Genomic DNA, 24,398 nt, shown 5'->3' on the forward strand with positions numbered 1-24,398 from the left:
TAACCATTAAAAAAAATTACTCATAACCATTTTACAGACGTACAACTGCTTTGATATTTATTTAGACTCTTTTTCTCCAATTGATATTTCAATTCAATCTTTAACTTCAGCAATTATTTCCTCCAAACCATAAAGGTGTCTTTTACACCTCATTCTTACAAGACTGCTCAAAATCAAAATCAATGTTTAAATCTTAAATATGATCAACCTATCTCTATTAATCGGCTATTTACCACAGGCCTTAACGCTGGCAGTGGTTAACCATTACTTAAAAAGCCATTACTTAACAAAGCTGTCTTGGCTCCAACCTTCTTTTTTATCTGAGAAATTCTTGAAAGAGTAGCGGTAAAACAGATAATTGATATTCTGCAGAGCAATGGCTAATTAGTAGAGTTTCAATCAAGTTGCAAAGCTCATCAAAGTATACAAAGGTTTTGTGAAGGTTATCAATTATCTTTTATATCCTCTGACAGTGGACTTATCTCTGTGCTTGTTCTGCTAGACCTCCGTGTTTGATACTGTTTACAACAGTATTTTATTACAGCAATTAGAGCATGCTATAGATATTAAAGGTGCTACACTGCAGTGCTTTGAATCATATCTATCTAATAGACTCAAATTTGTTTATGTAAATGAAAAGTTCTCTTCACACACTCAGGTTAATTATGGAGTTCTACAGGGTTCTGTGCTAGGACCAATTCTGTTTCCTTTGGGCTGTATCATGATGCTTACTCTGGATGGCATTACAATGGCCTCCAGTAACACTGTCAGGAATCTTGGAGTCATTTTTGACCAGGATATGCTCTTCAAGTTCAAGTTCAACTTTATTGTCACTTCAACCATATACAGTTTAAAAATACACAGTGAGGCGAAACAACGTTCCTCCAGGAACCAAGGTGCTACAAGACAAGTTAGTGCAAAAAAAATAAAATAATATATAATATATCTAGTAATAATATTGTGCAAAAGAGCATTTACAGGTTGGTGTGTGCGATGGTTTGGTGGTGTAGGTCAGTGTGTTTGCGCTTGTGTTGGTTAGTCAGTCCAGTCTCAATGTTTTGAGGTATTTGAGTTAAGCTGAGTGATAATGTTAGTGTATGTGTGTGTGTGTGTGCGTGTTTATCAGTCAGTCCCTTTTTGCTGAGGAGACGGATGGCTTGTGGAAAAAAGCTGTTGCACAGTCTGGATGTGCGTGCCCGAATGCTTCGGTACCTTTTTCCAGATGGCAGGAGTGTAAAGAGTGTGTGAGAGGGGTGTGTCCGATCAGCCACAATGCTGGTGGCTTTGCGAATGCAGCGTGTGGTGTAGATGTCCTCAATAGAGGGTAGAGAGACCCCGATGATCTTCTCTGCTGTTCCCACTATCCGCTGTAGGGTCTTGCGGTCTGATATGGCACAGCTCCCAAACCAGACAGTGATGCAGCCGCTCAGGATGCTCTCAATAGTTCCTCTATAGAAGGTGGTCAGGATCGGTGGTGGAAGCCGGGCCTTTCTCAGTCTTCTCAGAAAGAAGAGACGCTGTTGGGCTTTCTTGTGCAGGGAGCTGGTGTTGAGGGACCAGCCGAGGTCCTTCTCCAGGTGTACGCCCAGGAATTTGGTGCTGTCAACGATCTCCACAGAGGAGCCGTTGATGCTCAGCGGTGAGTGGTCGTCTCGTGTCCTCCTAAAGTCAACAACCATCTCTTTTGTCTTGTCAACATTCAGAGACAGGTTGTTGTCCTTACACCAGTCCGTTAGTCTCTGCACTTCCTCTCTGTACGCTGACTCGTCGTTCTTGCTAATGAGACCCACCACGGTCGTGTCATCAGCGAATTTAATGATGTGATTTGAACTGTGTGTTGCTACACAGTCATGAGTCAGCAGTGTGAACAGCAGAGGACTGAGCACACAGCCTTGTGGGGCCCCAGTGCTCAGTGTGGTGGTGCTGGAGGTGCAGTTCCCGATCCGTACTGACTGAGGCCTTCCGGTCAGAAAGTCCAGGACCCAGTTGCAGAGGGAGGTGTTCAGGCCTAACAGGCTCAGCTTTCCGATCAGTTGTTGGGGGATGATCGTGTTAAATGCTGAGCTGAAATCTATGTACAGCATTCGGACGTGTGAGTCCTTCTTGTCCAAGTGTGTCAGGGCAAGATGGAGTGCAGTGGAGATGGCGTCGTCCGTTGAGCGGTTATGGCGGTATGCAAATTGCATTGGGTCCAGTGAGGGGGGCAGCAGGGTCTTGATGTGTCTCATGACGAGCCGTTCGAAGCACTTCATGATGGTGGGTGTAAGTGCGATAGGGCGGTAGTCATTGAGACAGGACACAGAAGACTTCTTGGGCACGGGGACGATGGTGGTGGCCTTGAAGCACGTGGGGACAACGGCACTGCTCAGAGAGATGTTGAAGATGTCGGTGAGAACATTTGCCAGCTGATCAGCACATTCTCTGAGCACTCTGCCTGGGATGTTGTCTGGTCCAGCAGCTTTACGTGGATTGACTCTGCGTAGAGTTTTCCTCACCTCAGCTGTAGTGAGACACAGGACCTGGTCGTTCGGAGGAGGGGTGGTCTTCCTCGCCGCCACGTCGTTCTGCCTGTCGAACCGAGCATAGAAGTTGTTAAGCACATCTGGGAGGGAGCCGTCACTGTCACAGGCAGGTGGTGTCGTCCTGTAGTTAGCGATGGCTTGTAAGCCCTGCCACATGCGTCGTGTGTCGCCGCTGTCCTTGAAGTGGTTGTGGATTCTCTGGGCGTGTGCGCGCTTCGCCTCTCTGATGGCCCGAGAAAGTTCAGCCCTCGCTCTTCTAAGCGCCACCTTATCTCCCTCTTTGAAGGCAGAGTCTCGGGTCCTTAGAAGTGCACGCACTTCCGCAGTAATCCACGGTTTCTGGTTGGGTCGTGAGATGATGATCTTGGAGACAGTGACGTCATCGGTGCACTTGTTGATATAGCTGGACACTGATGATGTGTACTCCTCCAAGTCAGTGAAGTCGCCGTAAGTTTCAGCCTCTCTAAACATGTTTGAGTCAGTGCTCTCAAAACAGTCCTGAAGAGCAGAGATGGCTCCTGCTGGCCAGGTTTTCACCTGCTTCAGAACCGGTTTTGATCGCCTGACGAGTGGTCTGTATGCTGGAATTAGCATAACAGAGATGTGGTCTGAGTAGCCGAGGTGGGGGCGGGGCTCTGCCCGATATGCGCCGGGGATGTTTGTGTAAACAAGATCCAGCGTGTTTTCTCCCCTCGTTGCAAAGTCCACATACTGATGGAATCTAGGAAGCACTGACTTGAGATTTGCATGGTTGAAGTCCCCAGCAACAATAAACAGTCCATCCGGGTGTGTATTTTGCAGTTCACTGATCTTTGTATACAATTCCCATAGCGCTTCCTTAGCATTAGCGCTAGGTGGAATGTACACTCCGATAATGAAAACAGTGGTGAATTCCCGTGGTAAGTAAAAAGGTCTGCATCTAACAGTCACAAACTCCACCAGCGATGAGCAATAACTAGAGACTAGCACAGAGTTCTTGCACCATTTCTCGTTGATGTAAACACACAAGCCGCCACCGCGAGTCTTACCGCACAGAGCTGCATTTCTGTCGGCGCGAAACGAGGCCAGCCCGTTTAGCTGAATAGCGGCGTCCGGTACTCTTTCGCTGAGCCATGTTTCCGTGAAAACAAAGACACAGCAGTCTCTAATCTCACGCTGTGTGGCCTGCTGGAGTCGGATGTAATCCAGTTTGTTATCCAGGGAGCAGACGTTGGATAAGATGATGGACGGTAGAGCTGGCCGGCTAGGGTTTGTTTTTAGCCTAGCACAGACTCCCGCCCGCTTGCCGCGCTTCCGCTTCCTCGCGCAACGCTTCCGATGTCTCCACCTCCGTCCGCCGGCATCAGGCAACGCCGAGGCTTCGAGGCCTGGTTCGTGGAGCAAGCCGAGTTCACGCAGCGTTTCCCGCAGCCCCTCCTGGATGTCGTCAACTAGGTTATTTAGGTTGAAAAGTGTCTGGCTGTTGTATGTATGCGCATATTCAGCAGATATGTAGGACTGCTTTCTTCCATTTGCGGAATATCTTTAAAATTAGAAACATCATATCATAGAGTGGTGCGGAAAGGCTTGTTCATTCATTTATTACTTCTAGGCTTGACTACTGTACTTCATTATTATTGGGATGTCCTAAAAAATCCCTGCCTTAAATTAATTGGCAATTAAATGCTGCAGCAAGAGTACTGACAGGGACTAGAAAGAGAGAGCATATCTCTCGTATATTGGCATCTCTTCATTGGCTCTCTGTTAAATCCGAAATCTAATTTAAAATCCTGTTCCTCACATACAGGGTCTTAAACAGTCAGGCCACATCTTATCTTAACAACCCTATAGTACCATATGGTACCTATTAGAGCACTTCACTCTCCGACTGCGGCCTTACTTGTTCCTAGAGTATTTAAAAGTACAATGGGAGCCAGAGCCTTCAGTTTTCAGGCCCCTCTTCTGTGGAACCAGCTTCCAGTTTGGATTCAGAAGACAGGCACCCTCTCTACTAATAAGATTAGGCTTAAAACTTTCTTTTTTGCTAAATCATATAGTTAGGGGCTGGAACAGGTAACCCTGAGTCTTCCCTTAATTATGCTGCAATAGGTGTAGGCTGCTGGGGGATTTCCATAATCCACTGAGTGTTTCTTCTTCAGTCACCTTTTTCACTCACTATGTGTTTATAGCTCTTTGCATTTTATCATTAGTTATTATTAATATCTGGCTCTCTTCCACATCATGTCTTTTATCCTGTCTTCATCCGCTCACCCCCAACTGGTTAGGGTTTAGGGTGGCTTCAGCAGATGGCAGCTCCTCCCTGAGCCTGCTTCTGCTGGAGGTTTCTTCCTGTTAAAAGTGGGTTTTTCCTTCCCACTGTCACCAAAGTGCTTGCTTATAGGGAGTCATTGTTGGGGATTTCTCTGTTTTCTTTGTATTATTGTAGGGTATTTAACTTAACTTAATATAAAGTGCCTTGAGGCAACTGTTGTTGTGATTTGGTGTTATATTAAAAAAAATGAATTTAACTGAACTGAAAACAATACTTCACTATAGCCTTGAAATTTCAAACTTCATGCCCAGAATATCACCCACAAGCAACAGTTCCCAGTCTACTCCTGCTCACTCCAAAACTATCCTTCAGGACTGAAGTGAGTCCCCCAAAACTCTTACTCACCTCAGTCCTCAGATCTGGATTCAGAAGTTAAGTCACTGTTCCCCCACAGTCAGGTGTTCCAAAAATAATTATACATCAAAAAATTCGATTGGACCATATCATGGGTACATTTGTATTTTTACCTTTGTGGAACTGTGGCAATGTCCACATTTTAGACTTTTTTGAATGCAGGATATATTTTTAAATCCAATTTAACAGGAGGCAAGTATAAGCAGAATCTAATAATAATGACAATAATGAGAATAACAATAATAATGATAATAATCATCAAAAAATCATATCAGTTGAATTATACTTATCTAATTAACATACTCAGAACAAAGTCAGCATTACTTTTGCTCTTTCACAGTGATAATCTTCGAGAGGATGATGAGCATGCCTTTGCCACTGACTAAGGCAAATCTAGGTTCAAACTTTCATCTATTAGCTCATCTCCCAATCATAATGTCATTCATGCAGTGCCTTATCACCATATCAGTGCCTTAACTCTTTTCACATTTGCAAACCTCAATTCAATTGGATAAATATTGCAATGTTACCTTCAAAAGCAACCTAATTAGCTGGATAACCCCAGGTTGCTCTCCGATGCATGCATTGGAGTATAAATTTGTGTGAGTGCTTTGATACTTTCTGCTTGCAATTTCTTCTTTGCTTTAAGCAAGGGCCAGTGTCCCGCAGGTTTTAGATGCGTCCTTGATCCAACACAGCTGATTTAAATGGCTAAATTACCTCTTCAGCGTGTCTTGAAGTTCTCAAGATGTAATGAACTAATCCTTTGTTTCATTTGTGTTGGCCCAGGGTGATATCTAAAACCTGTAGGACACCGGCCCTTGAGGCCTGGAGTTGGACACCCCTGACATATACCATACCATAGCACCTTTATTTATAAAGCACTTTAAAATAAAGCCAGGCTTCACAAAGTGTACATATACAAGAAGCATAAACAGAAAATAATATCAAACATGTTAAAAATAGAGAATTGGAAAAATAGGAAAAAAATTGATTCAACCTTTTAAAAAGTACCAAAGGCTTAAGCAAATAAATATGTTTTAAGAAGAGTTTTAAACTCCCCACAAAAATAGGAAAGTCAAGTGTGTCTGTGTGTGTGTGTGTGCTTCTACGGTTAAGGGGACACCTTCTCAGATGATAAAACATAGGTATGATCCTTCATGTCTTGAATCTGAAGGTGTAGGCACAAGTTAAAATTTGCCTCCATGCACGTGAATGCTTACAATTTCTTTTCTCTTTGGCTCTTGGCATGATACACGTGTGGTCAGTCTTTAGCCACATAAAACATGATGGAATAACAAAATCCATCTCAACCACTATATTCAAGATGGCATGCCAACATGGCTGAAAGATCATTATACATTAAAATATACTGTATGTATGATTACAGTATTCTTTTTTTTTTCTATTAAACTAAAGAAAACTTTTGCTAGGTTTAAATATACTAAACTAATTTAAGGGAAAAAAAACCCCAGCTGATTCTGAGGCAGCCAGTTAGGAATTGATTGATTTTTTTACATGAAACTGTTGTGGTAACAATTTTGATATTTTAACACTGTATAATTTTTTTAAATATCAAACATCCTTATTTGTAAATGAGCAGATACCTGTGAATTTCTGTGTAAGAACATGTAGCTCAGCTTGTTTGCACAAGTGATATCATGATTCATGAATTTGTCTGTTTCTACTCCACCATCACCAGGACTTAAGTACCTTCACTCTGCTGGAATTCTACATCGAGACATCAAACCTGGCAACCTCCTAGTCAACAGCAACTGTGTGCTCAAGGTGTGTGGGACAGGCAAGCATTAATCCTAACCCTATCTCTATGGCAAGGATTCTTTATGTGAGTTGTATGACAGGCATGTGACAGATAAAGAAATAAAAACTATGAATATTTATTGACAGTATAGATGATGATGTTTGTAGAGGAATGAAAAAAAAAATCCAAAAAACAGATCACAGTTGATGGTAAAAATAAAATGGTAAATGGCCTGTATTTGTATAGCGCTTTACTAGTCCCTAAGGACCCCAAAGTGCTTTACACATCCAGTCATCCACCCATTCACACACTGGTGATGGCAAGCTACATTGTAGCCACAGCCACCCTGGGGCAAACTGACAGAGGCGAGGCTGCCGAACACTGGCGCCACCGGGCCCTCTGACCACCACCAGTAGGCAACGGGTGAAGTGTCTTGCCCAAGGACACAACGACCGAGACTGCCCAAGCCAGGGCTCGAACCGGCAACCTTCCGATTACAAGGCGAATTCCCAACTCTTGAGCCACGATCGCCCAGTTGATGCCTAAAAGAACAGACCAGAGGGAAAAACAAAGTAGAACTTGGACCACACAGCTCTTTCCTGATGCAAGAACCACAGGATCTTCCAGCCCACTTACAGCAAGTATCTAGACTTTGGGAAGAAGCCAGAGTACCCGGAGAGAAGCAGACACCATAAAGATGATGAATTCGAACGCAGCACCTTCTTGCTGTGAGGCAGTAATGCTGCCTCCTCATATTCTATTCTTTTTCAGTTGTCTCTTCATAGACAACCTTGTCTACCTCAAATAAGGATAGTTTAATTCAAGCTCCAACAGATCTTCTTCACAATGACCTATTATACGAAACGCTGGTTTTATCAAAGACCATGACCCGGTTGCCACAGAGATGCCACCTTAAGTTCCTGTTCCTGTTCACCACTAGGAGAACAGAAACTTAAGGTATCAAAATTACATGCAGTCCATAAAGTTGGACAGTTCTATCTGCTACCCAAACATTCTCGGTTTCATTTTTTCTCCTTTATCTTCACTCTTCCTGAAGTGACTTTTTAGGAATCCTAAAAGGTTGATTCTGTTCATCTGGATGTAGCATTTTCAGTGGGAGAAACGTTTCGTCACTGACCTGTAGTCAGCTGAGACTTCTTAAGTCTCAGCTGACTACAGGTTTCCCCAATCTTATAAACAGTATATTTGCACAGTGATTGAAACTAGCCCACTAAATGAACAATGGGCTGTGAAGTCAGTTCCTTGATCATTAATATCCAAGTTGTCATGACCATTGTTCAACAACCACTGATCAAAGCCCATATCAAAGACCACTGATCATTGAGCTCCATGGCTTTTAAACCTCAAAACACGCTGCGCTAAAAATTGGTCCACCCCAAGGATCGGGTCCCCTGACACAGAGTAATATAGAGTATGCTGTGAAGTGCCAGGAGGTTTGCCATGATGTATATCGGGGAAACCAAACAACCTCTGGCGAAGCGGATGGCACAACACAGAAGAAGTAACTCATCAGGCAAGGACTCGGCAGTCTATTTACACTTACAGGCCAGTGGACACTCTTTCAGTGATGAGGATGTACACATCCTGGACAGGGAGGAACGCTGGATTGAGTGGGGAGTCAAGGATGCCATTTACATGAAAAAGGAAAGACCATCTTTGAATCAAGGAGGGAGCCTAAGGGTACATCTTTCACCATCTTACAATGCTGTAATTGCAGCCAATCCCCATCATGACAATTTGCAAATTAATGATCAAGGAACTGACCTCACAGCCCATTGCTCATCAGTGGGCTAGTTTCAGTCATTGTGCAAAGGTACTGTCTATAAATTTGGGGAAACTGCAGTCAGCTGAGACTGAAGAAGTTACTTGTGACGAAACGTTCTCCCAAATGCTACGTCCAGATGAACAGAATCAACCTTTTGGGATTTACTTACCTGGTTGGTTGAGCATGCATCAAAACACTTTTCAGGAATGCTAACTCACTGCAAGTCATTGCAGTCTCCAGAGGTTGTTTAAAAAGTTAAAGATTAGGGCTTTGATTTGTGAGCAGTGAAAACCTTTCCAGCCCTTACTGCAAAAGGCAAAAGTTGCCAGCACCATCATTTCTTTTCTTCCTCATTAGCTCTTCTTTTCTCCATTTATACTTGCAGCAAGATGCCAGTTTCATTTTCCTCTGTCCGTCAAATGGCAGTGACTCTTTTTTCTCTGTAGTTCTTTTTTTTAACGTTTTTGGGTTCCCTTTTCTGGCACTGGGAAGTTTAGATTTTCTCTGTCCCACTTACTAATTTTGTTGGTTTACAGTTCCTGGCACTGAGTTGCCAGATACACGTTTCTTTGCCAGAAGACATCTCTTCGAATAAGAGATGTGTTATTCCTGGCTTCAACCTAGTGTACTTTTTCCAAAGTTTCCATGTTTCTATTTCATTTCTCACATCTATCGCTACCAGTGAATTAAAATGTGTATGGCAAAGGTCCTGTCCACCATTTTCACTCAGTCATTGTTAATTATTTAGAGTGGAACTTAGTTAGGGGTTTCTAACATGTTAGAGTTTATTCACTGTCAATTCAGTTTACAAAGATACAAGTTAATTGAGAGTATTTGAAGAAACTGCATGTGCTTTTCAGGGTAGAAAAAAGTATGATTTCAAACCTCAAAAGTAATCTTCTGTCATTATTTATTTGGGACCAAATAAGAAAAGTTAACCATTAATATACACACATAGACTATGAAATTATATGTTTATGCATGAGAAACAAAACATCAGTGAAACTCTACTACTGTCATGAATCGCTGTGTGGCAGGCAAGCAGGAGTGGTGGACCCAAAATGCAGAACTCAGACACGGAAGTGAAACTTAAGGCGCAGCTTTATTGCTGGGAAAAACCTCGTACAAACTAAACTCACCAAAAGAAAACCAAAAGTCAGAACAGAGGAACCAAGGACTGAAACACTGGAAAGAAACACTAAACTGGAGCAGGAGACCAAACACTAGGAACATAGAAGCAGAACACACAGCTAGTTGAGGGTACGACGCGACACTGACACAGAGAAACACAGGGCTTAAATACACAGACGGCAGTAATCAAGGGATGAGAGACAGGAGGGGAACACACCTGGGAGAAATCACAGCTGACGAGACAGGGGAAACGTAAACTGAGCACACTCACATATGACACAAACCTTCACAATAAAACAGGAAACTCAGACACATGGAACCAGACAAGACATTGAACTAAACAGACAGATTCACAAACAGATGGGGTGACACCATAGACAGAGACAGACTCAAAGGCAGACCAAATATAACACACAGAACTCAAACAATAATAATCATCATCATCATAAACTAGAAAATGATAACTAAAAGCGCTGGGTCACCGACCCAGGACCATGACAGTACCCCCCCCCCCCCCCCCCCTCAAGGGCTGGCTCCAGACAGCCCAGCAGAAACACAAAAACGGACCAAAACCAAAAAAGAAAAGCACCCGACCAGGGTGGGCGGAGGGGGCCCAGGACGGAGGGACAGAGTCCAAAAAGGCCCAGATGGTCAAGTTCAGGAGGCCGACCATGCGAATGGCAGCGGGGCCGGTCCCGATGCCGGCCACGCAGTAGACAGTGGCGTGGAAACAGTTCTGGGGGCCGACCGTGCGGACGGCAACAGCGGCGTGGAAACAGTTCTGGGGGCCGACCGTGCGGACGGCAACAGCGGCGTGGAAACAGTTCTGGGGGCCGACCGTGCGGACGGCAACAGCGGCGTGGAAACAAGTCCGGAGGCCGGCCACGTGGAAGGCAGTGGCGGCGTTCAGGAGGGCGTCCACGGTGGCGGAGATGCCCAACAAGCGGCCAGGCAGATGACCGACGATGTGGAGGTGGTAGTAGGGGACCTGAAGGCTGCGTGGCCCCTGCAGCCCCAGGTGAAGCGAGGCTGGACCAGACGAGGCGGAAGCTGAAGCGGAGGCTGGACCAGACGAGGCGGAAGCTGAAGCGGAGGCTGGACCAGACGAGGCGGAAGCTGATGCGGAGGCTGGACCAGGCGAGGCTGAAGCAGAAGCGGAGGCTGGACCAGACGAGGCTGAAGCAGAAGCGGAGGCTGGACCAGGCGAGGCTGAAGCAGAAGCAGAGGCTGGACCAGGCAAGGCAGCAGCTGATGAGGAGGCTGAAGCCGGGCCAGGCGAAGCTGCTGATGAGGAGGCTGGACCAGACGAGGATGAAGACACAGAGGCTGGACCAGACGAGGATGAAGACACAGAGGCTGGACCAGACGAGGATGAAGACACAGAGGCTGGACCAGACGAGGATGCTGAAGCAGATGCTGAAACCGGACCAGGCGAGGCCGAAGACTCTGAGGCCGCAGCAGGCGAGGACGATGAAGCTGCAGCAGGCGAGGACGATGAAGCTGCAGCAGGCGATGAGACTGCAGCTGGTGATGAGACTGCAGCTGGTGATGAGACTGCAGCTGATGGCTGGACGGGCTCCTCGGGCCCCCCAGCTAACGAGGCAGGACGCTGGACGGGCTCCTCGGGCCCCCCAGCTGACGAAGCAGGAGGCTGGACGGGCTCCTCGGGCCCTCCAGCTGGCGAAGCAGGAGGCTGGACGGGCTCCTCGGGCCCTCCAGCTGGCGAAGCAGGAGGCTGGACGGGCTCCCCGGGCCCTCCAGCGAAAACAGTCTCAGGACCAGTGGGCACAGGGGCCCCTGGAACACACAGGACAAAACCAGCAGGCGCGGGGACCTCTGGCAGGCACAGATCGGAACCAGCAGGCACCCGGGCCTCTGGCAGGCACAGAACGGAACCAGAAGGCACACGGGCCCCTGGCAGGGACAGAACAGAACCAGCAGGCACACAGGCCTCTGGCAGGCACAGATCGGAACCAGAAGGCACACAGGCCTCTGGCAGGGACAGAACAGAACCAGGCACACGGGCTTCTGGCAGGGACAGAACAGAACCAGGCACACGGGCCTCTGGCAAACACATGGCAGACTGCAGCTGCACAGAGCATTGAGTCTGCTCAGGCAGCAACGGCCGGGTGCGGTCCTCAGCTGGCTTCTTAACCGCCAGGGGTCCAGAGTCTGCTGGGGGCTGAAACCCAGCCTCTGGGGAGGCCCTGGAGTGAATCTCAGTCTCAGAACTGGCCAGCTTTTGAGGACTGATAACAATATTGTTTGGTTTGTCTCTCTGATTAGGATTCAAGGTTGTGGAACAGTTCTGTGGGGGTTGGATAGACATAGCTTGCTGTACCGGAGGTGTAGGTGAAGATGATGGCTGTATAGGTGGCTGAGCTGAGGGCAACTGAAGAAAAGGTCGGGAAAATGATGGTTGTGAAGTTGGAAACCGAGCTGACGATAAGGCTGATGATTCCTCTACCAACTGAGCTATTGACTGGGCTAAGGATTGAAATAAGGTTTGTAGTAAGTCAGGCTGTGGATGTGACTGTGCTATGGGAAGCGAGGCTGAATGTGGTGGAGGTGGCGACTGAGCTTCGGGCCGGGCGGCTAACAGAGCTTCGGGCCGGGCGGCTAACAGAGCTTCGGGCCGGGCGGCTAACTGAGCTTCGGGCCAGGCGGCTAACTGAGCTGACATAGCCCCAGAATAAACAGTTCCAGATGAAACAGTCTTAACTCCTGGGTCCGAAGGAGCATCAGAAGCACAGTCTTTTGAACCAAAGTGGAAACGATCGCTCTCAAAATGAATACTGTCATTTTCTGGAACAGGAGGAACAGAAGATCTAGAGTTCATGAAGCTGACGTTAGCGGCCTTGGGGGAAACGGTACGTTTATCCCTCGACACAGAAGGCGAATGTAGGGGGACTTTGTCACTCACCCTAGGCGGTTGGTCGAGAAGAGTCCCAGGCTCCTGCCGGAGCCGTGAGTGCTGGCGGCACGTTCGCCGCTTCCAAGTAGAAGAGGAAGCAGCACTGGCAGAATGTGACAAGGAATGACTCGGCTGTGGCTGCTCCTGCTGTGAAGTGGAAACGCTGGGTGAGTCGGGTGGCACTATAATGATCCCTAACATCTTGTAGAAAGCTTGAGCTGGTGTAAGCTGGTTGCTCGCGGTCTCATAGTAATCCTCCCGGGACCGGCGGGAGCGTTTTCTGTGAGACCGGGGCATCCGGGGGGAAGAAGCAGGTGAGTGGACCGAAGGGTAAGCAGCTAGTGAGGAACGGCAGCACGGAGGCCCTCCAAGCGCTAGCCGGGTCCCGTCAAAGGCTGAGCTGCGCTTCCTCAGTGAGTCTGCTGGATCCATACTGGTCGCGTCGTTCTGTCATGAATCGCTGTGTGGCAGGCAAGCAGGAGTGGTGGACCCAAAATGCAGAACTCAGACACGGAAGTGAAACTTAAGGCGCAGCTTTATTGCTGGGAAAAACCTCGTACAAACTAAACTCACCAAAAGAAAACCAAAAGTCAGAACAGAGGAACCAAGGACTGAAACACTGGAAAGAAACACTAAACTGGAGCAGGAGACCAAACACTAGGAACATAGAAGCAGAACACACAGCTAGTTGAGGGTACGACGCGACACTGACACAGAGAAACACAGGGCTTAAATACACAGACGGCAGTAATCAAGGGATGAGAGACAGGAGGGGAACACACCTGGGAGAAATCACAGCTGACGAGACAGGGGAAACGTAAACTGGGCACACTCACATATGACACAAACCTTCACAATAAAACAGGAAACTCAGACACATGGAACCAGACAAGACATTGAACTAAACAGACAGATTCACAAACAGATGGGGTGACACCATAGACAGAGACAGACTCAAAGGCAGACCAAATATAACACACAGAACTCAAACAATAATAATCATCATCATCATAAACTAGAAAATGATAACTAAAAGCGCTGGGTCACCGACCCAGGACCATGACAACTACAGTCATGGCCAAAAGTTTTGAGAATGACACAAATATTTGTTTTCACAAAGTTTGCTGCTTCAGTGTTTTTAGATCTTTGTGTCAGTTGTATCTGTGATGTACTTAAGTATAATTACAAACACTTCATAAGTTTCAAAGGCTTTTATTGACAATTACATCAAGTTCGTACAAAGAGTCAATATTTGCAGTGTTAGCTCTTATTTTCCAGACCTCTGCAATTCACCTTTGTATGCTATCAATCAACTTCTGGGCCAAATCCTGACTGATGCCAACTCATTCTTTCATAATCAATGCTTGGAGTTTGTCAGAATAAGTGGGTTTTTGTTTGTCCACCCGACTCTTGAGGATTGACCACAAGCTCTCAATTGGATTGAGGTCTGTGGAGTTTCCTGGCCATGAACCCAACATTTCAATATTTTGTTCTCCAAGCCACTTAGTTATCACTTTGGCCTTATGGCACTGTGCTCCATCAGGCTGGAAAAGGCATTGTTCTCCACCAAATTGTTCTTGGATGGTTGGAAGAAGTTGCTGTTGGAGGATGTTTTGGTACCATTCTTTATTCATGGCTGTGTTTTTTGGCAAAATTGTGAGTGAGCCCACTCCCTTGGATGAGAAGCAGCCCCACAGATGAATGTGTGCTTCACTGTTGGCATGAGACAAGACTGATGGTAGCACTCACCTTTTCTTCTGCGGACAATCCTTCTTCTTGATGCCCCAAACAATTGGAAAGAGGCTTTGTCAAAGAAAATGACTTTACCCCAGTCCTCAGCAGTCCACTTGCTGTATTTTTTGCAGAATATCAGTCTGTCCCTGATGGGTTTTTTTTTTGTTTTGGTTTTTTTTTTAGAGAAGTGGCTTCTTTACTGCCCTTCTTCACACCAAGCCATCTTCCAAAGGTCTTCACCTCATTGTGCGTGCAGATGCACTCACACCTGCCTGCTGCCATTCCTGAGCAAGCTCTGCACTGGTGAGCTTGCTGATTTAAGTGCAATCTTAATAGCAACAACGTCCTTGCATGTGAGCCCTTTTTATGTAACATAATGATGGCTGCACGTTTCTTTGCAGGTAACCATGGTTAAGAGGAAGGACAATGATTTCAAGCATCACCCTCCTTTTAACACATCCAGTCAGCTGTTCTAACTCAACCAGCATGACATAATGATCATAATGATTTCCAGCCTTGTGCTCATCAACTTTCTTATTTGAGTTAACAAGAAGATTATTGAAATGATCTCAGTAGGTCCTTTTGTGGCAGCGATGCAATGCAGTTGAAATGGGTTTTGGGCGATTAAGTTCATTTTCGTGGCAAAGAAGGACTTTGCTTCATAAAAACTGAAGCATCAAACTTTGTGAAAACCATTATTTGTGTTATTCTCAAATCTTTTGGCCATGACTGTACATGCTGGAGCACAGTGGGTGAGGGAGGCAGAGAGGAGACAAGAAATCTTGGCAAGATTGATGGGTTTCAGAAGAAAGATGAATAAAAAGAAATCAGAAGATAAAAAGAGCTGCAGTAATCTCTGAATGGCTGTCTTTCAGATCTGTGATTTTGGCCTGGCCCGAGTGGAGGAGTCGGATGAATCAAGACACATGACTCAGGAAGTGGTGACACAGTACTACCGAGCTCCAGAAATCCTCATGGGGAGCCGCCACTACTCCAACTCAATTGATATCTGGTCTGTAGGCTGCATCTTTGCTGAGTTGCTAGGGCGACGCATCCTCTTCCAAGCCCAAAGTCCTATTCAGCAGGTAGTTGCTACTTAATTTAAATAAGATGACAAAAGATAATCTGCAAGGCATGAGAAATTTTTTGTCTGGAAAGATTTTGATACATAAAAGTAACAGTGTGTTCTTTTTTCCCTTTTTTTGTGTTAAAATGTTAAAAACAGAATCATTACCAGTCACCACCAGGATTAAATAACCTCCTCCTTAAAAGAAAAACAGTCATGCAACAAACTGTTGTGTCTCACTATACTGTGATGTGTGTGCTTTTGTGTAGCTGGATTTAATCACTGACCTGTTGGGGACACCTTCTATGGAGGCGATGAGGACGGCATGTGAAGGCGCTCGTGCACATATTCTCAGAGGACCTCACAAACAGGTCAAATAGTGCTTTTTTGCATCTGTTCTATGTGAAAAGACAAAACAATACAGATGAAACTGAAAGATCAGGTTAATTAAATTTTATTTTTTGTTGTAATTCCTCCTGTCATAGAAACAGCACTATGGACTTGACTGCAAAAGGGACAGGGTTTCTAGCCTGTAATCACAATTACAAGTTGGTCCATTTCATGTGTGCACAATAAACACACAAATCTGCGCACTCACAGCCACACGCTATCCTGTTATTAGTCTGGAACTCCTCAATGCAGTGTTAATTTGGGGTTATGGGATGGGATTAAATAAGTGTGTACTTCTTCCCGCTCCCTTTCGAAATGTAAATGAATCAGAATAGAAGCAATATTGAAATGTATTGACTTAATTTTGTATAGTATTTTTTTATCTCTCTTATTTTCTTTACTAAATGTACCTGTATATTGTTTACATGTTCGAAATAAATTAACAAACAAACAAACAAATAATACCACCTAATATCCAAGTAATGCACTGATATTTATTTATTGGATACTACGGGCCCAAAAACAAGGGGTAATAATGTGGAAACACAGCTCTGTAATGAAGTGGTAATAGCAGGGTAACAAGGCCGAAACAAGAATGTAATAATGTGGTAATTAATAAGTTATTACCACTCAATTGCCTGTAGTAGTTTCTGTTTAATAAACAGGAAACAGAGCTGCAAAATGCAAAACTGCCTGTTTCTATTTAATAACATATTAATAACCTATTAAAGCTAACTTAAACAGTATGTGATTATTACCTGGAAACAACTATGGAGGTTTCTGTGTAATAAGCAGGAAATAGCTTCACGATGCGAACCTGCCTGTTTAATAACATATTAATAACCATGTTAATAACCTTTTAAAACAAACTTAAACTAGTGACTACCAGTACATACCTGTGGCGGTTTCTGTGTTATGAGTAGGAATTTAATACCATGGTAATGATAACTGATTAAAACAAGCATTAGGAAGTCTGAAATGAACTGGAACTGTACAAAATCCTACTAGTTATCTCGCTTGTCCAGTTGTGGTGAGGGCAACACCACCGTCCTGCACTGCCTTCATTATTGACTGATCTCTTACCATCTAAGGATCCAGCTTCTCCTGCAGCAAATTTCACAAATACAGACTGTCCTATTCCCCCCCAAAAAGGAAAAAAGGCACCATTATGATTTCTGTCTAAAGTTAAATAATGAAGTCATCCTTTTCTTTTTCTGCCCAAAAAAGCATATTGGAACTCACTGGAATTGGAATATTTAGTATCTATCCTTAGAAATAAATCACTACAAAATTCACTGGGCGTGGATAGCTGTATTTTGAGTAGACCACACCTCTCAACGGCCTAATTTTGGGGCGAATACGATAAATATCATCTAAAATATCATAACATATATATATGTAACTAACCACATTCAGGTTCCTATCCATATTTGCAATAATAGTGGTCAGCTTATTTCAAGACAACCTTACTTCCGTGCAACCTTGGTTTCTATAACTATTCCTTATATTGTGTCTACTATTAATCAGTACTTATACTACTACTGCTTATAACTATGGTAACTTACCCCACCCTTTCCTATTGGTGGAAAAATGTACCATGTCAACCAATCAAAAACCTGGAGCGAGTGTTTTAACCGATGCATGAAACTATACATTTTTAGACATAAGTTGTAACGGCCGCCGTTTTCTTTGTGAGTATTTATTACACGGCGTGCTGCAGGGAAAAGCCTGTTCTAACATTTGAGTCTAAGGTCTATTTTTTAGCACCTGACGGCTCTTTTTTGCTTCTCATCCGTAAATACTCTGCATGCTCTTTCACGTGATTCAGTTTATTTTGAAAAGTCTCAACAGGATCTTGAGCTTTATTGTGAAAGGTTTATGTGGAAAATAAACAAGCGGACACGCAATGGTTTTACCATCGCTGTTGCTAATGACAACGCATAAAAACAGGCGCTTGTCCGTCCGTAGTGTGGCTATATTAAATATAAGAGAAAGAGAGAACTTAAGAAATTAATATAGCCACTACAGTGACCATCAAAACGGTGAAAAAATATTGCCGTAAACAGTTTATTTTGCGACACCACAAAACAAACGATAGCGTAAAATAAAAACGATAGATGTTTTTATATCGTCATCCGATATATATCGTTATATCGAACAGCCCTTGGGAACATTGCTCTTGGGTGAGGTTTTCCAGGGATGTCCCACCAGGAGGAGGCCCCGGGGCAGACCCAGGACACGCTGGAGAGATTATATCTCTTGGCTGGCCTGGGAATGACTTGGTGTTCCCCTGGACAAGCTGGAAGAGGTGGCTGGGGAGAGGGAGGTCTGGGCTTCTCTGCTTGGGCTACTGCCGCCGCGACCCGGCCCTGGATAAGCAGAAGAAAATGGATGGATGGTTGGATAGATGGATGTTATAATCCATTGGTTTATGCAAGCATATCTACGAGGACATACAGATCTACGAGAGAACCCAAAAAGCAGGGAAATGGTGGCTAAAGTTAGCAGGCAATGCCTCACTTCTTTGCCTTTATCAAGGGATAACATTGAAAGTGCAGACTCCCAGTAGGTAGCAATCTGCCTCCTACTGGCATTCACTCTGTTTCCATGGCAGTAAAAATGAAAAACAAGAAAAAAAAGTACACAGAATATTTTTATGCATTATGATGAAAATTTAGATGAAATTAAGTTAATTAGGGCAATAGTGAGTGTGGATCACTTTAAAGTGCCAGTTTAAGTTTGCTTTAATAGGTTATTAATATGTTTTTAAATAGAAACAGGCAGTTTTACATATGTGGTCCCAACACTCCTCCGTAATTGTCAGATTGCCTACTTTTTCCCACTTCACTTTAACAGAAGCAGTCCTATCATTTTTATACCACAGGATGCTGTTTTTAATCTGGAAATAATTTTATTGTGAACTCCAGGTTTAGTTAATGATACAAATGTTTCTACAAGGTGGATGTAGCACTTACCATCCTGTTCTTTTTTTCTGAGGTAGCTCTGACATAGCCTGGACTTGTGTTTTGGGTCATTATCTTGCTGTAGAATGAACTCTTGACCAACTAGGTGCATACCAGAGAGTATTGGATGGGGCTACAGAAGCAGTAGCGGTTTTTGATATGGGCGACACGGGCAGTTGCCCAGGGCAGTATCACGGCATCGGAAAAAAATAATAATAATAATAATAATTACTCGTACTCATGCTGCCCCGACATCATGCCAGTGCATATCGGGAATGGCGTAGGCACCGATCGGTTTTCTATCGCCCATTTGCTGGGAGTAAGGGCGCCCTCCGTTTGCGAGGTGCGCCTGCTGCTTGCGGCACAGGGAGGAGAGGGCGGCGGGGGATTCTCGCGCCAGTGGTGCACATTGCCGGCGATGTGCATCGCTGGCAATGTGCACCGCTGGCAATGTGCACCGCTGGCACGGCCATTTATTTTTTGATGCAACTTCTCAGATTAATTCACTGCGTGTAGAGCCCAGGGCTGGACTGGGACAAAAAACCAGCTGATACTAGAAATTAATATTAAATAAATTCTAACAACAGCTGATCAAGCTTAAACGTGCTGCTGTTGTTTAGTGCGACATCCGGCGGTTTCCTCTTTCTGGTGCAAAGTGGGCGATAAACAAACAAGAGAGAAAAGCTGATCATTGATCAGTTTCATGATTGAAGTAGCAACAGGAGAGAGAGGGGAGAGAATGAGAGAAGAAGAGGCAGATGTGCAGCAAAGACAAAATAACTCCACCTTTGTGTCTTTTTCATTCTAGCTGAAGTCCGGGACAAACTGTGTCCCCTCTCAGCTCAACACCAAACGCGTAATAATTTCTCTGAATGCGGGAGGATTCCGTCTTTTTACGGGACGGTTGGCAACTCTACTAACTAACCTTATGAATTAAATAAAGTTCATTATCAGTAACATAGCACCCACCCAGCTGTATAGAAACTCATGCTAGCTAGTACGCAGTACGAGTTATTGTAACTGACTGTAAAAAGTCAGCACAACGAAAATAAACTAAACCTAAACTTGGTTTATATCTGACCCAGACAGACTGCAGGTCTCTCCTCGGCGGCCGCCTCGGGTCTCTCCTCGTCCTGCCGCCGATCTCCCTCATCCACCTGCTGGCCTCCACCACTTGTTAATTTTACCGAATCTGTGGAAGCTCCGCGATGCCACCACCAAACAACTGAGTTATTTTCACACACCGGCCAGCTTCTGGCCAATCCAACACCTTTCATTGTTTATACCGTTACAAAAAAAAAAAAATCATCGGGCCACTGAGCAAATGCCCGGTATGCCCAATGGCCAGTCCAGCTATGGCCGTGCCATCAGTTAACCCTTCGCATGCCAACTGTGGCACGCGTGCCTAGGGTTGCCGACCCCTGCTATAGATGATAAACTGGAAAATATATTTGTAACATTGCTGTTAAATCTAAAATTGTACTGTTGGCTTGTTGTTCACTTCTTCCTCTTGTACTTGTAAGAAACATATGAATGTAAGATGTGCCAGAAGCTGAAAGAGAGGGCAACATTCTAAATGGTGTGATGTTTGGTTTACAGCCATCCCTTCCTGTTCTGTACACACTGTCCAGCCAAGCAACCCACGAAGCAGTGCACCTTCTCTGCAGGATGCTGGTGTTTGATCCGGTGAGGCATTCTGATATAGATTTACATTATGTTTTGTAAATGAATCCCTTTCACTAAGTAGCTTGTGTACAATAATACACATATGTCTTAATGTATACTCAATTACTCAGGTAAGGAAATCCCAAAAAGTTGATTCAACTTGCAGGTTGGGGAAAATCTGCTGTCTGGTATGGTACTGGTACTGAAAACGCTATGGCCAGATGAACAGAAGCAATAACATGGGAATAATAAACATAGTTTGAACCATAATGTGGGGCGATCGTGGCTCAAGAGTTGGGCGTTCGCCTTGTAATCGGAAGGTTGCCGGTTCGAGCCCCGGCTTGGACAGTCTCGGTCGTTGGGTCCTTGGGCAAGACACTTCACCCGTTGCCTACTGGTGGTGGTCAGAGGGCCCGGTGGCGCCAGTGTCCGGCAGCCTCGCCTCTGTCAGTGCGCCCCAGGGTGGCTGTGGCTGCAATGTAGCTTGCCATCACCAGTGTGTGAATGGGTGGATGACTGGATATGTAAAGCGCTTTGGGGTCCTTAGGGACTAGTAAAGCGCTATATAAATACAGGCCATTTACCATTTTTACCATTTACCATAATAATGAAAGCCCACTTCAGTTACTTGAGCTCTCAAGGCAGGAGCATCCTTAATGAGTTCATGACATCATTGATCCTGTAATTTCTATCATTGTCCAGTTTCATCAAACCCATCCTTGACACTGGTGAAACCAGGTTACTGTGGCTACACACAGTCTGCTTTCAGATAATGATATGGTCATGTCAGTCTATTAGAGGTAGTATTAGTGTTCTCACAGTCCAGTAGGGATGTGACAGTTTAATCTGTGCCTTTTCTAAAAGGGCCATTCAGTGATTTTCACACCAGTCCTTTATTTATTGTTTCTTGCCTGTATTTGAAGAGTAACAGTTTAAAATTTAACACATTTAACTTTTGTATCTGGTCTCCAGTCAAAGAGGATTTCAGCCAAAGATGCCCTGGCTCATCCTTATCTAGACGAGGGTCGACTTCGCTACCACACGTGCATGTGCAAATGCTGCTATACCACATCCTCGGGTCGCGTGTACACCAGTGACTTTGAGCCCATCACTAACACCAAGTTTGATGATGGCTTTGAGAAGAATCTGAGCTCTGTAAGACAAGTCAAAGGTAAATTTGTTTGCTCTTTTTGTTTCTATTTGCAAGGCGCATAAACATCAACAAAAATAAACCCTGCAGCCCTGGCTTTGATAGATGAAAATAAGTTAATAGGACTGACAGACACTTGGGAACCCAACTGTCATATTAACAATGGAGATCATTATCAATTCAATTTTATTGGCATAGCAGCAAATCGCAGCAATACCAAGGTGCTCAGTATTGTAAAGACTCTACAATAGTGCAAATCTAGCCTTGGGCTTGTTGTGTACCTTGAATTTGCTGCTTTACTGCTATTTTGATGAGATATCATTGCAGGAGCTCAGAGATTCCCAAATATAAAGAGGGACATGCTGCTACAGCTTGAAATATTAGACTTTCAGGATAAAACGTTGAAACTCCTTGCCTTCTGTGCATCCTGTTTTATTTCTTCTACTCCAATACCAGTGCTAAGGCAATGATTTTCTTTTTTCTGAGTGGTAACATTGGTAACAAGACTGCAGCAAGATAATAAAGAAAAGAAAACATAATTCTGATCTTTATGTAAGCATGGGAAATATATTTAAAAAAAACTTCACAATGGCTTTACATTAGGATCATTAATAATGAATGATGATTGCGTGTTTCTCTTACAGAAATTATCCATCAATTCATTTTGGAACAGCAAAAGGGAAGTAGAGTACCACTCTGCATTAATCCTCAATCAGCTGCTTTCAAAAGCTTCATCAGGTAGGAGACTCTGTAATTGTTAGCAGTATGAACACACACTAATACTAAATATTGTGTACATGAGTTACAGATACTGTACTGTGCCAAAGTCTTGATCCACCCTGCTTTCTGGGAGCCAGACTTTTTTTTTCTTGAGCAACAGTCCTATAGACTTGCTGAAGGTCTTTCTAAAGGTTTTCTCTGGACATTGGTTGCTTTTTTGTCCCATTTTCAGGCCAGTTCTTGTACCTGAGCATTTTGATGAATGATACAGGAACAACACAGGACGTGATAAATGCATCTGTTGTTCACTTAATCTTCAACAGAAATGCAAGTCAAGGAGATATTTTAGGGAGAAAAGGCTAAAGTATTCCAAATTACACAAGAACTGGACTTAAAATCAGGAATAACAGGTCTTGTGAATGAAATTGAAATTGTCATCAGTATGCACAGAGAATGTCAGGAGAGAGATACAGTGAGTGTCTACAGAAATCTGACTTAGTCATGGTTTGGGGCTCCATATCAGCCTGTGCTGTTGGAGATCTTGTCAAATTTAATTGAATTATGACCACAGAAAAGTACCATCAGCATTTGATCCACCATACACTACCATCTGGAAACACCTAATTGGCAAGGACTTCTTTGTTAGTATGGCAAGGATCCCAAACACACTGCCAATGTCATAAAATCCTGGATGAACACACACATACACACACACTCACATAAAATCTGTAAAAGACCTTTTTCTGGTGTAATAAGCCATTTCCAGTGAGGCCACCATGACTGTCACATTTAAAAAACAGCAAATAAGTTAATGTCACGTGGTTAGTGGCCATATTCCATATTTTGCGCATCATTTTACAGATGAATGAACACAAATGTTTGTACATGAGGCCTAAAGAAAGTAATGATGATAAGCCTGTCTGAATTTGTAAACCTTCCCCACTTACCATGGAAAGAGTCAGACATCCTATTGAGAAGATCAGCAACATGCCATTGTGAACTAGCATGCATGTGGCTCCTCTAAGTAGTACACTACTATCATTAACTCTAGCAGTTAACGTTGGTGGTATTAAACCTTTGTGTCCAACTAACAAATGTTTTACTCTCAACTAAATATTGCTAATATTAACTCCTTTCACTTAATGCCCTGTTTTTTGAACAGCTCCACAGTGGCTCAGCCCTCTGAAATGCCTCCATCTCCGCTGGTGTGGGAATAGCTACTGTTTTGTGTCGTTATTTTTCCTGACTGACAAGCTGCTAAACTGGGAACAAGAAAGGGTCTCAGTGTCTTCTATCATCTGTGTAGCATTTCACTGGAGAGCAGGACTCACAGGTCTGCTGGGTTTATGCTGAAAAATGGAATCAAAGAAAGGTCCACTGATAATTGCTTTATGGAAATTAATGACAGAAAAGCTCTGTATAATGCTTTGTACAGAATTTTTCTAAACAAACTGAGAACATACACACATCATATATATATATATATATATATATATATATATATATATATATATATATATATATTATGTATGTGTGTGTGTGTGTGTGTGTGTGTGTGTGTGTGTGTGTGTGTGTGTGTGTGTGTGTGTGTATATAGTGTTTGTGCACAAATTATATATAAAATGTATATTTTACAAATTCTGCAATCACCATCTCATTAATTTAGAAAACTAGGCTACTTTGCACCCGTCATTTCTGTCATTTCTGCATTATTTCCAACCACACTTTTTATTCTGACAATCAACTGCAACATTATTATTATGGGCAACTGAAAATTTCCCATATTTTAGAATTTTTACAAATTTGCTCTCTGTAGCATTATTGTTTTATTTATTTTTAATCATTTGTATTAAAAAAATGTCGCCTTGTGGCCCCACTGCATATTTGACAGTTTTCATTTATTCATTCTTTTGACAGAAGGGGTGCTAAT

At 43.9% G+C, this 24,398-nt stretch overlaps 1 protein-coding gene across 1 annotated transcript in view; it reads left to right on the top strand.

Moving 5' to 3' along the window:
• nlk2 (nemo-like kinase, type 2) overlaps window positions 1-23,947 on the top strand; it is a 55,495-nt gene extending 31,548 nt beyond the window's left edge. The window contains exons 5-11 of the mRNA XM_085379823.1: window positions 6,890-6,975; window positions 15,390-15,599; window positions 15,850-15,951; window positions 20,533-20,619; window positions 21,571-21,769; window positions 22,393-22,486; window positions 23,631-23,947. Coding sequence (XP_085235949.1) covers window positions 6,890-6,975; window positions 15,390-15,599; window positions 15,850-15,951; window positions 20,533-20,619; window positions 21,571-21,769; window positions 22,393-22,486; window positions 23,631-23,685 — 833 coding nt within the window. The 3' untranslated portion in view covers window positions 23,686-23,947. The remainder of the gene's footprint in view (window positions 1-6,889; window positions 6,976-15,389; window positions 15,600-15,849; window positions 15,952-20,532; window positions 20,620-21,570; window positions 21,770-22,392; window positions 22,487-23,630) is intronic.
• Window positions 23,948-24,398: the final 451 nt, after the last annotated feature.

This window comes from Rhamphochromis longiceps, linkage group LG14, assembly GCF_057381845.1.
Source record: "Rhamphochromis longiceps isolate RC_006_pf linkage group LG14, R_longiceps_female_GT1.1, whole genome shotgun sequence".
Classification (NCBI taxonomy): domain Eukaryota; kingdom Metazoa; phylum Chordata; class Actinopteri; order Cichliformes; family Cichlidae; genus Rhamphochromis; species Rhamphochromis longiceps.